The sequence below is a fragment of the Oncorhynchus mykiss genome, chromosome 10 (genome assembly GCF_057628025.1).
Source record: "Oncorhynchus mykiss isolate SJ-2025 chromosome 10, ASM5762802v1, whole genome shotgun sequence".
Taxonomy (NCBI): Eukaryota; Metazoa; Chordata; class Actinopteri; order Salmoniformes; family Salmonidae; genus Oncorhynchus; species Oncorhynchus mykiss.
In genome coordinates this window covers 86,715,705-86,730,911 of record NC_143031.1, presented here as the reverse complement: position 1 = coordinate 86,730,911, position 15,207 = coordinate 86,715,705, and the positions used below count along the sequence as shown (strand labels likewise).

The 15,207-nt window shown below is 47.5% G+C and overlaps 1 protein-coding gene across 2 annotated transcripts in view; it reads left to right on the top strand.

Annotated features, from left to right (window-relative positions):
* LOC110511546 (replication factor C subunit 1) overlaps positions 1–14,103 on the top strand; it is a 44,699-nt gene extending 30,596 nt beyond the window's left edge. For both annotated transcript variants that reach the window (XM_090188339.1, XM_090188340.1), the window contains exons 19-23: positions 1,582–1,699; positions 2,141–2,286; positions 6,954–7,167; positions 7,769–7,951; positions 13,225–14,103. In XM_090188339.1, the coding sequence (XP_090044465.1) occupies positions 1,582–1,699; positions 2,141–2,286; positions 6,954–7,167; positions 7,769–7,951; positions 13,225–13,326 (763 nt within the window). In that variant the 3' untranslated portion in view covers positions 13,327–14,103. The remainder of the gene's footprint in view (positions 1–1,581; positions 1,700–2,140; positions 2,287–6,953; positions 7,168–7,768; positions 7,952–13,224) is intronic.
* Positions 14,104–15,207: the final 1,104 nt, after the last annotated feature.

Genomic DNA, 15,207 nt, shown 5'->3' with positions numbered 1-15,207 from the left:
CAGAAATGTTTTCCCTATTCACAAATTAGCTTACGTCCCTGTTACTGAGCGTTTCTCCCTTTTGCCAAGATAATCCATCCACCTGACCAGGTGTGGCATATCAAGAAGCTGATTAAACAGCAGGATCGTTACACAGGTGCACCTTGTGCTGGGGGGGGACAATAAAAGGCCACTTTAAAATGTGCAGTTTTTGTCTCATGCCACAGATGTCTCATGTTTTGAGGGAAATGTGCAAATGGCTGCAGGAATGTCCATAAGAGCTGATGGCAGATAATTTGATGTTCATTTTTCTACCATAAGCCGCTGTACGTTCAATTGGCCTCATAACTGTGGCGTCATGAGGGGCGTTTTGCTGAACGGACTGCCCCGTGGTGGAGGTGGGGCTACGGACAACAAACACGATTCAAATTGGATCTGACTCAACTTTATTTTTTTAATTTAACCAGGTCGGCCATTTTTATTTATTTTTAAGTTATCTGTGACCAACATGTGAAATCCATAGATTAGGAACTCATGAATTTATTTAAATTGTCTGATTTCCTATAAACTGTAACTCAGCCTCGTGGTTGGAGCGTTGGGCCAGTAACCGAAAGGATCTTGGAGCTGGATCGAATCCCCTGAGTTGACAAATCTGTCATTCTTCCCCCTGAACCCCCCCCCCCCCACCACCTCCTCCCCACCTCTCTGATTCAGAGGGGTCGGGTTAAATCCCAAAGACACATTTCAGTTGTATAACTGACTAGGTAGTTGAATACATTCAGGTTGTATAACTGACTAGGTACCCCCCTTTCAGTCCAATACACTCTCTCTCTCTGTCTCTCTCTCTGTCTCTCTCTCTGTCTCTCTCTCTGTCTCTCTCTCTGTCTCTCTGTCTCTCTCTCTCTCCCTCTCAGTGGTGATGTGAAGTCCCACCTGGTCCTCCTCAGTAAGACAGCTGATTCTATCTGTCTCTCTCTGTCTCTCAGTGGTGATGTGAAGTCCCACCTGGTCCTCCTCAGTAAGACAGCTGATTCTATCTGTCTCTCTCTGTCTCTCAGTGGTGATGTGAAGTCCCACCTGGTCCTCCTCAGTAAGACAGCTGATTCTATCTGTCTCTCTCTCCCTCTCAGTGGTGATGTGAAGTCCCACCTGGTCCTCCTCAGTAAGACAGCTGATTCTATCTGTCTCTCTCTGTCTCTCTCTGTCTCTCTGTCTCTCTCTCTCTCTCTGTCTCTCAGTGGTGATGTGAAGTCCCACCTGGTCCTCCTCAGTAAGACAGCTGATTCTATCTGTCTCTCTCTGTCTCTCTCGTGCTCTCTGTGTCTCTCTCTCTCTCTGTCTCTCAGTGGTGATGTGAAGTCCCACCTGGTCCTCCTCAGTAAGACAGCTGATTCTATCTGTCTCTCTCTGTCTCTCTCGTGCTCTCTGTGTCTCTCTCTCTCTCTGTCTCTCAGTGGTGATGTGAAGTCCCACCTGGTCCTCCTCAGTAAGACAGCTGATTCTATCTGTCTCTCTCCCTCCCTCTCAGTGGTGATGTGAAGTCCCACCTGGTCCTCCTCAGTAAGACAGCTGATTCTATCTGTCTCTCTCCCTCCCTCTCAGTGGTGATGTGAAGTCCCACCTGGTCCTCCTCAGTAAGACAGCTGATTCTATCTGTGATGGAGACCTGGTGGACAGACAGATACGTTCCAAACAGGCCTGGTCTCTACTGCCCACACAGGTAACACACACACACACACACAGGTAACACACACACACACACACAGGTAACACACACACACAGGTAACACACACACACACACAGGTAACACACACACACAGGTAACACACACACACAGGTAACACACACACACAGGTAACACACACACACACAGGTAACACACAGGTAAAACACACACACACAGGTAACACACACACACAGGTAACACACACACACAGGTAACACACACACACAGGTAACACACACACACACAGGTAACACACACACACACACACACAGGTAACACACACACACACAGGTAACACACACCTGAGGCTCCACAGGGAAAATCAAATGTTCGCTAACCTTCCTTTTTGTGTTTTAACGTTGGTCTGAGACAGTGTGTGTCGAACGTGTCTGTTTGTGGTTTAAACTGTGTGTGTGTGTGTGTGTGTGTGTCAGGCCATCTATTCCAGTGTGTTACCAGGAGAGTTGATGAGTGGTTATATGAACTGCTTCCCCTCGTTTCCCTCCTGGCTGGGAAAGTTCTCCTCCGGCAATAAACACTCCCGGATCATTCAGGAGCTGGCCTCTCACATGAGCCTCAGGTAAGGACACACACACACACACACACACACACACAGAGTCAATAAACACTCCCGGATCATTCAGGAGCTGGCCTCTCACATGAGCCTCAGGTAAGGACACACACACACACACACACACACACACACACGCAGGTAACACACACACACAGGTAACACACACAGGTAACACACACAGAGTCTGTTTACATGCACAGTAATAATTAGATATCAAACTGATTATGGCATAATTAAGGCGGATTAACCCATTAGTCATGTCAACACCTTACTGTGATTAATCGTTGTAAATCCTAAATTGGCAGATTAAAACACCTGGTGATCTGAGCCATCTTTTAAAAGTTATCAGGGCATGTAAAAAACAGTTTAATTGGCGTTCCGGCGAGGTGTAATTTATCTGAGCGTTCGTGCCGCTCATCAGTTTAGCGAGACTCGATCTTGTACGCCGTTGCGTGAAGTGAGTTTCTAATTTATAAATATATTTATAAATATATATATATTTTTCATTACAAACTTTGTCCCGTAGTCTGAAATCGGAGAAGTATTCTGAGAAACAACATGGTCGCTGTGGTAGAAGCGAAAAAAAAGTCCCATCATGCAGTCTGATTTCAGATGTGTCCATGGCAACAGGATTATTAAGGGGGAAATCCTCCTCCTTCTTGCCAAAGTTAACGTTTTAAATTTAATTATTATATTGATCTGATGTTTTCATGTAACTGGTACACACCGGCAGTCTGATCTGGGGTGTGTTCATTAGTTACTGTTCTGCAACACGTTTTCTATTGAACATACCTCCCTCTCTCTCCCCATCTTCATGTAACTGGTACACACCGGCAGTCTGATCTGGGGTGTGTTCATTAGTTACTGTTCTGCAACACGTTTTCTATTGAACATACCTCCCTCTCTCTCCCCATCTTCATGTAACTGGTACACACCTGCAGTCTGATCTGGGGTGTGTTCATTAGTTACTGTTCTGCAACACGTTTTCTATTGAACATACCTCCCTCTCTCTCCCCATCTTCATGTAACTGGTACACACCTGCAGTCTGATCTGGGGTGTGTTCATTAGTTACTGTTCTGCAACACGTTTTCTATTGAACATACCTCCCTCTCTCCCCATCTTCATGTAACTGGTACACACCTGCAGTCTGATCTGGGGTGTGTTCATTAGTTACTGTTCTGCAACACGTTTTCTATTGAACATACCTCCCTCTCTCCCCATCTTCATGTAACTGGTACACACCTGCAGTCTGATCTGGGGTGTGTTCATTAGTTACTGTTCTGCAACACGTTTTCTATTGAACATACCTCCCTCTCTCCCCATCTTCATGTAACTGGTACACACCTGCAGTCTGATCTGGGGTGTGTTCATTAGTTACTGTTCTGCAACACGTTTTCTATTGAACATACCTCCCTCTCTCCCCATCTTCATGTAACTGGTACACACCTGCAGTCTGATCTGGGGTGTGTTCATTAGTTACTGTTCTGCAACACGTTTTCTATTGAACATACCTCCCTCTCTCCCCATCTTCATGTAACTGGTACACACCGGCAGTCTGATCTGGGGTGTGTTCATTAGTTACTGTTCTGCAACACGTTTTCTATTGAACATACCTCCCTCTCTCCCCATCTTCATGTAACTGGTACACACCGGCAGTCTGATCTGGGGTGTGTTCATTAGTTACTGTTCTGCAACACGTTTTCTATTGAACATACCTCCCTCTCTCCCCATCTTCATGTAACTGGTACACACCGGCAGTCTGATCTGGGGTGTGTTCATTAGTTACTGTTCTGCAACACGTTTTCTATTGAACATACCTCCCTCTCTCCCCATCTTCATGTAACTGGTACACACCGGCAGTCTGATCTGGGGTGTGTTCATTAGTTACTGTTCTGCAACACGTTTTCTATTGAACATACCTCCCTCTCTCCCCATCTTCATGTAACTGGTACACACCGGCAGTCTGATCTGGGGTGTGTTCATTAGTTACTGTTCTGCAACACGTTTTCTATTGAACATACCTCCCTCTCTCCCCATCTTCATGTAACTGGTACACACCGGCAGTCTGATCTGGGGTGTGTTCATTAGTTACTGTTCTGCAACACGTTTTCTATTGAACATACCTCCCTCTCTCCCCATCTTCATGTAACTGGTACACACCGGCAGTCTGATCTGGGGTGTGTTCATTAGTTACTGTTCTGCAACACGTTTTCTATTGAACATACCTCCCTCTCTCCCCATCTTCATGTAACTGGTACACACCGGCAGTCTGATCTGGGGTGTGTTCATTAGTTACTGAATGTTCTGCAACACGTTTTCTATTGAACATACCTCCCTCTCTCTCCCCATCTTCATGTAACTGGTACACACCGGCAGTCTGATCTGGGGTGTGTTCATTAGTTACTGTTCTGCAACACGTTTTCTATTGAACATACCTCCCTCTCTCCCCATCTTCATGTAACTGGTACACACCGGCAGTCTGATCTGGGGTGTGTTCATTAGTTACTGTTCTGCAACACGTTTTCTATTGAACATACCTCCCTCTCTCTCCCCATCTTCATGTAACTGGTACACACCGGCAGTCTGATCTGGGGTGTGTTCATTAGTTACTGTTCTGCAACACGTTTTCTATTGAACATACCTCCCTCTCTCTCCCCATCTTCATGTAACTGGTACACACCTGCAGTCTGATCTGGGGTGTGTTCATTAGTTACTGTTCTGCAACACGTTTTCTATTGAACATACCTCCCTCTCTCCCCATCTTCATGTAACTGGTACACACCGGCAGTCTGATCTGGGGTGTGTTCATTAGTTACTGTTCTGCAACACGTTTTCTATTGAACATACCTCCCTCTCTCCCCATCTTCATGTAACTGGTACACACCGGCAGTCTGATCTGGGGTGTGTTCATTAGTTACTGTTCTGCAACACGTTTTCTATTGAACATACCTCCCTCTCTCCCCATCTTCATGTAACTGGTACACACCGGCAGTCTGATCTGGGGTGTGTTCATTAGTTACTGTTCTGCAACACGTTTTCTATTGAACATACCTCCCTCTCTCCCCATCTTCATGTAACTGGTACACACCGGCAGTCTGATCTGAGGTGTATTCATTAGTTACTGAATGTTCTGCAACACGTTTTCTATTGAACATACCTCCCTCTCTCCCCATCTTCATGTAACTGGTACACACCGGCAGTCTGATCTGGGGTGTGTTCATTAGTTACTGTTCTGCAACACGTTTTCTATTGAACATACCTCCCTCTCTCCCCATCTTCATGTAACTGGTACACACCGGCAGTCTGATCTGGGGTGTGTTCATTAGTTACTGTTCTGCAACACGTTTTCTATTGAACATACCTCCCTCTCTCCCCATCTTCATGTAACTGGTACACACCTGCAGTCTGATCTGGGGTGTGTTCATTAGTTACTGTTCTGCAACACGTTTTCTATTGAACATACCTCCCTCTCTCCCCATCTTCATGTAACTGGTACACACTGGCAGTCTGATCTGGGGTGTGTTCATTAGTTACTGAATGTTCTGCAACACGTTTTCTATTGAACATACCTCCCTCTCTCCCCATCTTCATGTAACTGGTACACACCGGCAGTCTGATCTGGGGTGTGTTCATTAGTTACTGTTCTGCAACACGTTTTCTATTGAACATACCTCCCTCTCTCCCCATCTTCATGTAACTGGTACACACCGGCAGGCTGATCTGGGGTGTGTTCATTAGTTACTGTTCTGCAACACGTTTTCTATTGAACATACCTCCCTCTCTCCCCATCTTCATGTAACTGGTACACACCGGCAGTCTGATCTGGGGTGTGTTCATTAGTTACTGTTCTGCAACACGTTTTCTATTGAACATACCTCCCTCTCTCCCCATCTTCATGTAACTGGTACACACCGGCAGTCTGATCTGGGGTGTGTTCATTAGTTACTGTTCTGCAACACGTTTTCTATTGAACATACCTCCCTCTCTCCCCATCTTCATGTAACTGGTACACACCGGCAGTCTGATCTGGGGTGTGTTCATTAGTTACTGTTCTGCAACACGTTTTCTATTGAACATACCTCCCTCTCTCCCCATCTTCATGTAACTGGTACACACCGGCAGTCTGATCTGGGGTGTGTTCATTAGTTACTGTTCTGCAACACGTTTTCTATTGAACATACCTCCCTCTCTCCCCCTCTCTCCCCTTCTCCCTCCCTCTCTCCCCCTTCTACCTCTCCACTCCTCCTCCCTCACTCTCTCCCCCTTCATCCTCCCTCCCTCTCTCTCCCCCATATTTTACCTCTCCCTCCCCTTCTCCCTCTCTCTCTCCCCTTCTCCCTCTCTCTCTCCCTCTCTCTCTCCCCTTCTCCCTCTCTCTCTCCCCTTCTCCCTCTCTCTCTCCCCTTCTCCCTCTCTCTCTCCCCTCCTCCCTCTCTCTCTCCCCTCCTCCCTCTCTCTCTCCCCTTCTCCCTCTCTCTCTCCCCTTCTCCCTCTCTCTCTCCCCTCCTCCCTCTCTCTCTCCCCTTCTCCCTCTCTCTCTCCCCTTCTCCCTCTCTCTCTCCCCTCCTCCCTCTCTCTCTCCCCTCCTCCCCCTCTCTCTCCCCTCCTCCCCCTCTCTCTATCTCCTCTTCTCTCCTTCCTCTCCCTCCCCTCCTCCTCCTCTCTCCTCCAGGACATTAAGTAGCAGACAGGCAGTGAGCCTGGACTACCTCCCGTACCTCCGCATGGCCCTGTTGTGTCCTCTTCAGAGGCAGGGGGCGGAGGGGGCCGGTCAGGCCGTCCAGCTGTTAGACGACTACCACCTGGTCAGAGAGGATGTGGACAGCCTCATGGAGATCAGCCTCTGGGGGGGGCAGCCTGACCCCTACGCTAAACTAGACCCCAAGGTCAGGGGACGGGTGTAATAATGGTGTTAATCTGTGATTGTAATAATGGTGTTATTGTTAATCTAATCTGTGATTGTAATAATGGTGTCAGACTGGTTGTAATAATGGTGTTGTTAATCTAATCTGTGATTGTAATAATGGTGTTATCGTTAATCTGATCTGTGAATTTAATGGTGTTAATCTAATCTGTGATTGTAAAAATGGTGTTATTGTTCATCTAATCTGATTGTAATAATGGTGTCAGACTGGTTGTAATAATGGTGTTGTTAATCTAATCTGTGATTGTAATAATGGTGTTATCGTTAATCTGATCTGTGAATTTAATGGTGTTAATCTAATCTGTGATTGTAAAAATGGTGTTATTGTTCATCTAATCTGATTGTAATAATGGTGTCAGACTGGTTGTAATAATGGTGTTGTTAATCTAATCTGTGATTGTAATAATGGTGTTAATCTAATCTGTGATTGTAATAATGGTGTTATCGTTAATCTGATCTGTGATTGTAATAATGGTGTTATTGTTCATCTAATCTGTGATTGTAATAATGGTGTTAATCTCATCTGTGATTGTAATAATGGTGTTAATCTGATCTGTGCCCAGGTGAAATCAGCGTTCACGAGGGCCTATAACCGGGAGACCCACCTGACACCGTACTCCCTCCAACCAATCAAGAAGGGCCGTCGTGGCGGGGGGGTGGAGGCAGAACCGGGAGGAGAGGGGCAAGAGGAACAGCCTGAGGAAGAGGAGGAGGAGGAAGGTGTTGCAGCTGACGCCATGATCAAAGTAAGGAGGAAACACACTTCTCTACGGCCTCCCTCTCCCCCCACTTTTCTGAAATCATTTACAATTTTTATTTGGTTCAATTTATTGGAGAAGAAATGATGAATTATTGAATGGTCGGCGGCCATCTTCTCTGGTGGTTATAGACGGCCTACTGTGGCATCGATGTGAGTCAGAAACAATCATTCTAGGGCGTCTCAATTTACTACAACGTGTAAATGGGATCATTTTGGTTATAAAGTCTAGTCTCGTCCAAAACACGAGTTTGGTAAGTCGTGACTTGAGGGTTTGTTTTTTTATTTATTTTATTTAACCAGGTATTTATTTTTATTTTATTTATCCTTTTATAAATATAAAATAAACACTTTATATATCGGAGATGTTTATTTAATGTATTTCTCCGTTATTTAACCAGGTAGGCCAGTTGAGAACAAGTTATCATTTACAACTGCGACCCAGACCAAGATAAAGCAAAGCAGTTTGACACAAACAACAACACAGAGTTACACGTGGAATAAAACAAACGTACAGTCAATAATACAATAGAACAAAAGAAAACAAAGTCTATATACCTGGGCTACCCTGGGGCGTCAGGGTAGCCTAGTGGTTAGAGCGTTGGACTAATAACCGGAAGGTTGCAAGTTCAAACCCCCGAGCTGACAAGGTACAAATCTGTCGTTCTGAACAGGCAGTTTAACCCACTGTTTTTAGGCCGTCATTGAAAATAAGAATTTGTTCTTAACTGACTTGCCTAGTTAAATAATGGTAAAATGTGCAAAATGTGTGCAAATTAGGTCAAATAAATAGGCCATGGTGGAGAAGTAATTACAATATAGCAATTAAACACTGGAGTGGTAGATGTGCAGAAGATGAATGTGCAAGTAGAGATACTGGGGTGCAAAATAGCAAGATAAATAAATACCAGTATGAGGATAAGAGATAGATAGATAGATGGGCTATTTATAGATGGGCTATGTACAGGTGCAGTGATCTGTGAGTTCCTCTGACAGCTGGTGCTTAAAGCTAGTGAGGGAGATATGAGTCTCCAACTTCAGAGATTTTTGCCGTTTGTTCCAGTCAGCGGCAGCAGAGAACTGGAAGGAAAGGCGAACAAAGGAGGAATTGGCTTTGGGGAGTGACCAGTGAGATATACCTGTTTGAGCGCGTGCTACGGGTGTGTGCTGCTATGGTGACCAGCGAGCTGAGATTAGGGCGGGGCTTTACCTAGCAGAGACTTGATTAGTGACTTGACTTGTTTTGATTACAATCACACTTTACCTGTTAACATGTGGTAGCACTGTGTTGTCTGGTAGCACTGTGTTGTCTGGTAGCACTGTGTTGTCTTGGTAGCACTGTGTTGTCTGGTAGCACTGTGTTGTCTGGTAGCACTGTGTTGTCTGGTAGCACTGTGTTGTCTGGTAGCACTGTGTTGTCTGGTAGCACTGTGTTGTCTGGGGAAAAGACTGGGCGGGTTTGCTTTGCATGCTATGCTGGCATAGTTTAACAAAAGGTCAGGGCCAAGCTATGCTAGCTAGCTGCTGTCAGCTTGGCTAAACACAAGGTCAGGGCCAAGCTATGCTAGCTAGCTGCTGTCAGCTTGGCTAAACAAAAGGTCAGGGACAAGCTATGCTAGCTAGCTGCTGTCAGCTTGGCTAAACAAAAGGTCAGGGACAAGCTATGCTAGCTAGCTGCTGTCCGCTTGGCTAAACACAAGGTCAGGGCCAAGCTATGCTAGCTGCTGTCAGCTTGGCTAAACACAAGGTCAGGGCCAAGCTATGCTAGCTAGCTGCTGTCAGCTTGGCTAAACACAAGGTCAGGGCCAAGCTATGCTAGCTAGCTGCTGTCAGCTTGGCTAAACACAAGGTCAGGGCCAAGCTATGCTAGCTAGCTGCTGTCAGCTTGGCTAAACACAAGGTCAGGGCCAAGCTATGCTAGCTAGCTGCTGTCAGCTTGGCTAAACACAAGGTCAGGGCCAAGCTATGCTAGCTAGCTGCTGTCAGCTTGGCTAAACAAAAGGTCAGGGACAAGCTATGCTAGCTAGCTGCTGTCAGCTTGGCTAAACAAAAGGTCAGGGACAAGCTATGCTAGCTAGCTGCTGTCCGCTTGGCTAAACACAAGGTCAGGGCCAAGCTATGCTAGCTGCTGTCAGCTTGGCTAAACACAAGGTCAGGGCCAAGCTATGCTAGCTAGCTGCTGTCAGCTTGGCTAAACACAAGGTCAGGGCCAAGCTATGCTAGCTAGCTGCTGTCAGCTTGGCTAAACACAAGGTCAGGGCCAAGCTATGCTAGCTAGCTGCTGTCAGCTTGGCTAAACACAAGGTCAAGGCCAAGCTATGCTAGCTAGCTGCTGTCAGCTTGGCTAAACACAAGGTCAGGGCCAAGCTATGCTAGCTAGCTGCTGTCAGCTTGGCTAAACAAAAGGTCAGGGACAAGCTATGCTAGCTAGCTGCTGTCAGCTTGGCTAAACAAAAGGTCAGGGACAAGCTATGCTAGCTAGCTGCTGTCCGCTTGGCTAAACACAAGGTCAGGGCCAAGCTAGGCTAGCTGCTGTCAGCTTGGCTAAACACAAGGTCAGGGCCAAGCTATGCTAGCTAGCTGCTGTCAGCTTGGCTAAACACAAGGTTAGGGCCAAGCTATGCTAGCTAGCTGCTGTCAGCTTGGCTAAACAAGGTCAGGGACAAGCTATGCTAGCTAGCTGCTGTCAGCTTGGCTAAACACATGGTCAGGGACAAGCTATGCTAGCTAGCTGCTGTCAGCTTGGCTAAACACATGGTCAGGGCCAAGCTATGCTAGCTAGCTGCTGTCAGCTTGGCTAAACACAAGGTCAGGGACAAGCTATGCTAGCTAGCTGCTGTCAGCTTGGCTAAACACAAGGTCAGGGACAAGCTATGCTAGCTAGCTGCTGTCAGCTTGGCTAAACACAAGGTCAGGGACAAGCTATGCTAGCTAGCTGCTGTCAGCTTGGCTAAACACAAGGTCAGGGCCAAGCTATGCTAGCTAGCTGCTGTCAGCTTGGCTAAACACAAGGTCAGGGACAAGCTATGCTAGCTAGCTGCTGTCAGCTTGGCTAAACACAAGGTCAGGGACAAGCTATGCTAGCTAGCTGCTGTCAGCTTGGCTAAACACAAGGTCAGGGACAAGCTATGCTAGCTAGCTGCTGTCAGCTTGGCTAAACACAAGGTCAGGGACAAGCTATGCTAGCTAGCTGCTGTCAGCTTGGCTAAACACAAGGTCAGGGCCAAGCTATGCTAGCTAGCTGCTGTCAGCTTGGCTAAACACAAGGTCAGGGACAAGCTATGCTAGCTAGCTGCTGTCAGCTTGGCTAAACACAAGGTCAGGGACAAGCTATGCTAGCTAGCTGCTGTCAGCTTGGCTAAACACAAGGTCAGGGCTGGCTTGACTTTCTATTCATCCCTTCCTCTCTACTTTATGTTAGCCCTTGTTCGTTGTGATTGGACGAACAAAGACACACCCACATCAAACCACACCCCCATAGACGACTCTCGTTTCTTTGCCTTCAGTCACGGCCACTAGCATTTCTTAATGAGCGTTGGTGAAAAATTAGGCCAAATCAGGAAGTGCACAGGACACCAGTGGTCTCTTCCAGGATAACACCCCCCATCCCACAGGACACCAGTGGTCTCTTCCAGGATAACACCCCCCATCCCACAGGACACCAGTGGTCTCTTCCAGGATAACACCCCCCATCCCACAGGACACCAGTGGTCTCTTCCAGGATAACACCCCCCATCCCACAGGACACCAGTGGTCTCTTTCAGGATAACACCCCCCATCCCACAGGACACCAGTGGTCTCTTCCAGGATAACAACGCCCCCCCCATCCCACAGGACACCAGTGGTCTCTTCCAGGATAACAACCCCCATCCCACAGGACACCAGTGGTCTCTTCCAGGATAACACCCCCCATCCCACAGGACACCAGTGGTCTCTTCCAGGATAACACCCCACAGGACACCAGTGGTCTCTTCCAGGATAACACCCCCCATCCCACAGGACACCAGTGGTCTCTTCCAGGATAACAACCCCCCCATCCCACAGGACACCAGTGGTCTCTGAAAGGTGTTTGAGGAAGGTGTAAACCGTGTGCCCTGGTCAGTCACCAGATCTCCACCCAACTGAATACTTCTGGGAGATTCTGGAGCTGAGCCTGAGGTGGCGTCTTCACCAATGATGAAATTTCCTCGTGGAAGAATGAGGTCACATCCCTCCAGTAGAGTTCCAGACCCTTGTAGAATCCATGTCGAGGTGCATTGAAGCCGTTCTGGCTGCTGGTGACCCAACGCCCTGTTAACACACTATACGTTGGGGTTTCCTTTATCTTGGTGTTTACATTATGTTGGAGTTTCCTTTATTTTGGCAGTTACCTGTACATACTGTATAGTGTGTACACACACGCGCACACACACACACACACACACACACACAAACCCGTGTGTACACACACACACACACACACACAAACCCGTGTGTACACGCACATTCTCGTTCAGAAAGATGGATAATCCATTCCTTGGCTTGAATATAGCGCTGGTGATTTTTGAATCGGGTAATAACTTTACTTTTCTCTCTTCCTCTTCCTCCCATCTCCCCCATTTCTTCCTCCCATGTCCCCCATTTCTTCCTCCCATCTCCCCCATTTCTTTCTTCCTCCCATCTCCCCCATTTCTTTCTTCCTCCCATCTCCCCCATTTCTTTCTTCCTCCCATCTCCCCCATTTCTTTCTTCCTCCCATCTCCCCCGTTTCTCCCCTGTTTCTCTCCCCTCTCCTCCCCTGTTTCTCCCCCCCTCCCTTCCCTCTCCCTTCTCCTCCCCTGTTTCTCCCCCCCTCCCTTCCCTCTCCTCTCTGTTTCTCCCTCTCCCCTGTTTCCCCCCCTCCCCCTCTCCCCTCTCCTCCCCTGTTTCCCCCCCTCCCCTCTCCTCTTTGTTTCTCCCTCTCCCCTGTTTCCCCCCCTCCCCTCTCCTCTTTGTTTCTCCCTCTCCCCTGTTTCTCCTCCCCTCTCCTCCCCTGTTTCTCCCCCCCTCCCTTCCCTCTCCCCTGTTTTTCCTCCCCTCCCCTCTCCTCTCTGTTTCTTCCTCTCCCCTGTTTCTCCCCCCTCCCTTCCCTCTCCCCTCTTTCTCCTCCCCTCTCCTCTCTGTTTCCCCCTCCCCTCTCCTCTCTGTTTCTCCCTCTCCCCTGTTTCTCCCCCCTCCCCCTCTCCCCTCTCCTCCCCTGTTTCTCCCTCTCCCCTGTTTCTCCCTCCACTCTCCTCTTCACAGTTGAAGAAGGCCAAACCCTCCAAGGAGCCCAAGAAGGAGAAGACGACAGCCGGGGATTCTGGGAAGGGAAAGGGCAAAGGCAAGGGCAAAGCCAGGAAGTGACCCCTAACCTCTCAGACAACAAAAAAGCGAACTGTACAACACCTCTTCTCTGACGTTCAGAAGAACAAACTCCTAAACGGATTGACCACCACCTACCTGGTCTTATCACCGTGGCGACCGGAGACAGAACCCTGGCTCTCTTCTTGGACCCCTTAAAACTTAGGATGTGCATCCCAAAGGGGACCCTATTCCCTATATAGTGGCACTACTTTAGACCAGAGTCCTATAGGGCCCTGGGTATAAAGTAGTGCACTACTTTAGACCAGGGCCCTATAGAACCCTATTCCCTATATAGTGCACTACTTTAGACCAGAGCCCTGTTCCCTATATAGTGGCACTACTTTAGACCAGAGTCCCATAGGGCCCTGGGTTTAAAGTAGTGCACTATGAAGGGAAAACCCTATTCCCTATATAGTGGCACTACTTTAGACCAGAGTCCCATAGGGCCCTGGGTATAAAGTAGTGCACTATATAGGAAATAGGGTGCCCTTTGGGACTTTACTATATCTTGTTAGCGCTGTGGATTTGGAAAGGTCTGAATGATAACGGTGTGTGTGTGTGTGTGTGTGTGTGTGTGTGTGTGTCATGTAAATATGTACCTTGTAGTATATAAAGATGCTGTTGCTTTCTACTGCTCATCGTAGTAGACGGGAAACCTTTCTGGTCTAAACCGTCGAGACCAGCGGATGGATCAGTGAACGGCAGAATAGTTCTGGTGGGTTTGTTTGTTTTTGTTGTAAAGATTTTCACTGATAAATGACGCCTGTATTTACGGTATTGTGGTTGTGACGCGTTTTCTTTCTCTCTGTTGATGGTTTAAATACAGTCTCTTAATCTGCATGGGTAAGGTATTTTTAAAATGATCAATTAGTGATGTGTGTGTGTGTGTGTGTGTGTGTGTGTGTGTGTGTACAGTACCAGTCAAAGGAGACCGAACTAGACTATTGAGATGCACCCCTAGGAGACAGAACTAGACTATTGAGATGCACCCCGAGGAGACTAGACTATTGAGATGCACCCCTAGGAGACCGAACTAGACTATTGAGATGCACCCCTAGGAGACAGAACTAGACTATTGAGATGCACCCCTAGGAGACAGAACCAGACTATTGAGATGCACCCCGAGGAGACAGAACTAGACTATTGAGATGCACCCCTAGGAGACAGAACTAGACTATTGAGATGTACCCCGAGGAGACAGAACTAGACTATTGAGATGTACCCCTAGGAGACAGAACTAGACTATTGAGATGCATCCCTAGGAGACAGAACTAGACTATTGAGATGCACCCCTAGGAGACAGAACTAGACTATTGAGATGCACCCCTAGGAGACTAGACTATTGAGATGCACCCCTAGGAGACCGAACTAGACTATTGAGATGCACCCCTAGGAGACCGAACTAGACTATTGAGATGCACCCCTAGGAGACAGAACTAGACTATTGAGATGCACCCCTAGGAGACAGAACTAGACTATTGAGATGCACCCCTAGGAGACAGAACTAGACTATTGAGATGTACCCCTAGGAGACAGAACTAGACTATTGAGATGCATCCCTAGGAGACAGAACTAGACTATTGAGATGTACCCCTAGGAGACAGAACTAGACTATTGCGATGCACCCCGAGGAGACAGAACTAGACTAATGAGATGTACCATTAGGAGACAGAACTAGACTATTGAGATGCACCTCTAGGAGACAGAACTAGACTATTGAGATGCACCCCTAGGAGACAACTAGACTATTGAGATGCACCTCTAGGAGACAGAACTAGACTATTGAGATGCACCTCTAGGAGACAGAACTAGACTATTGAGATGCACCCCTAGGAGACCAGACTATAGAGATGCACCCCTAGGAGACTAAGTAGACTATTG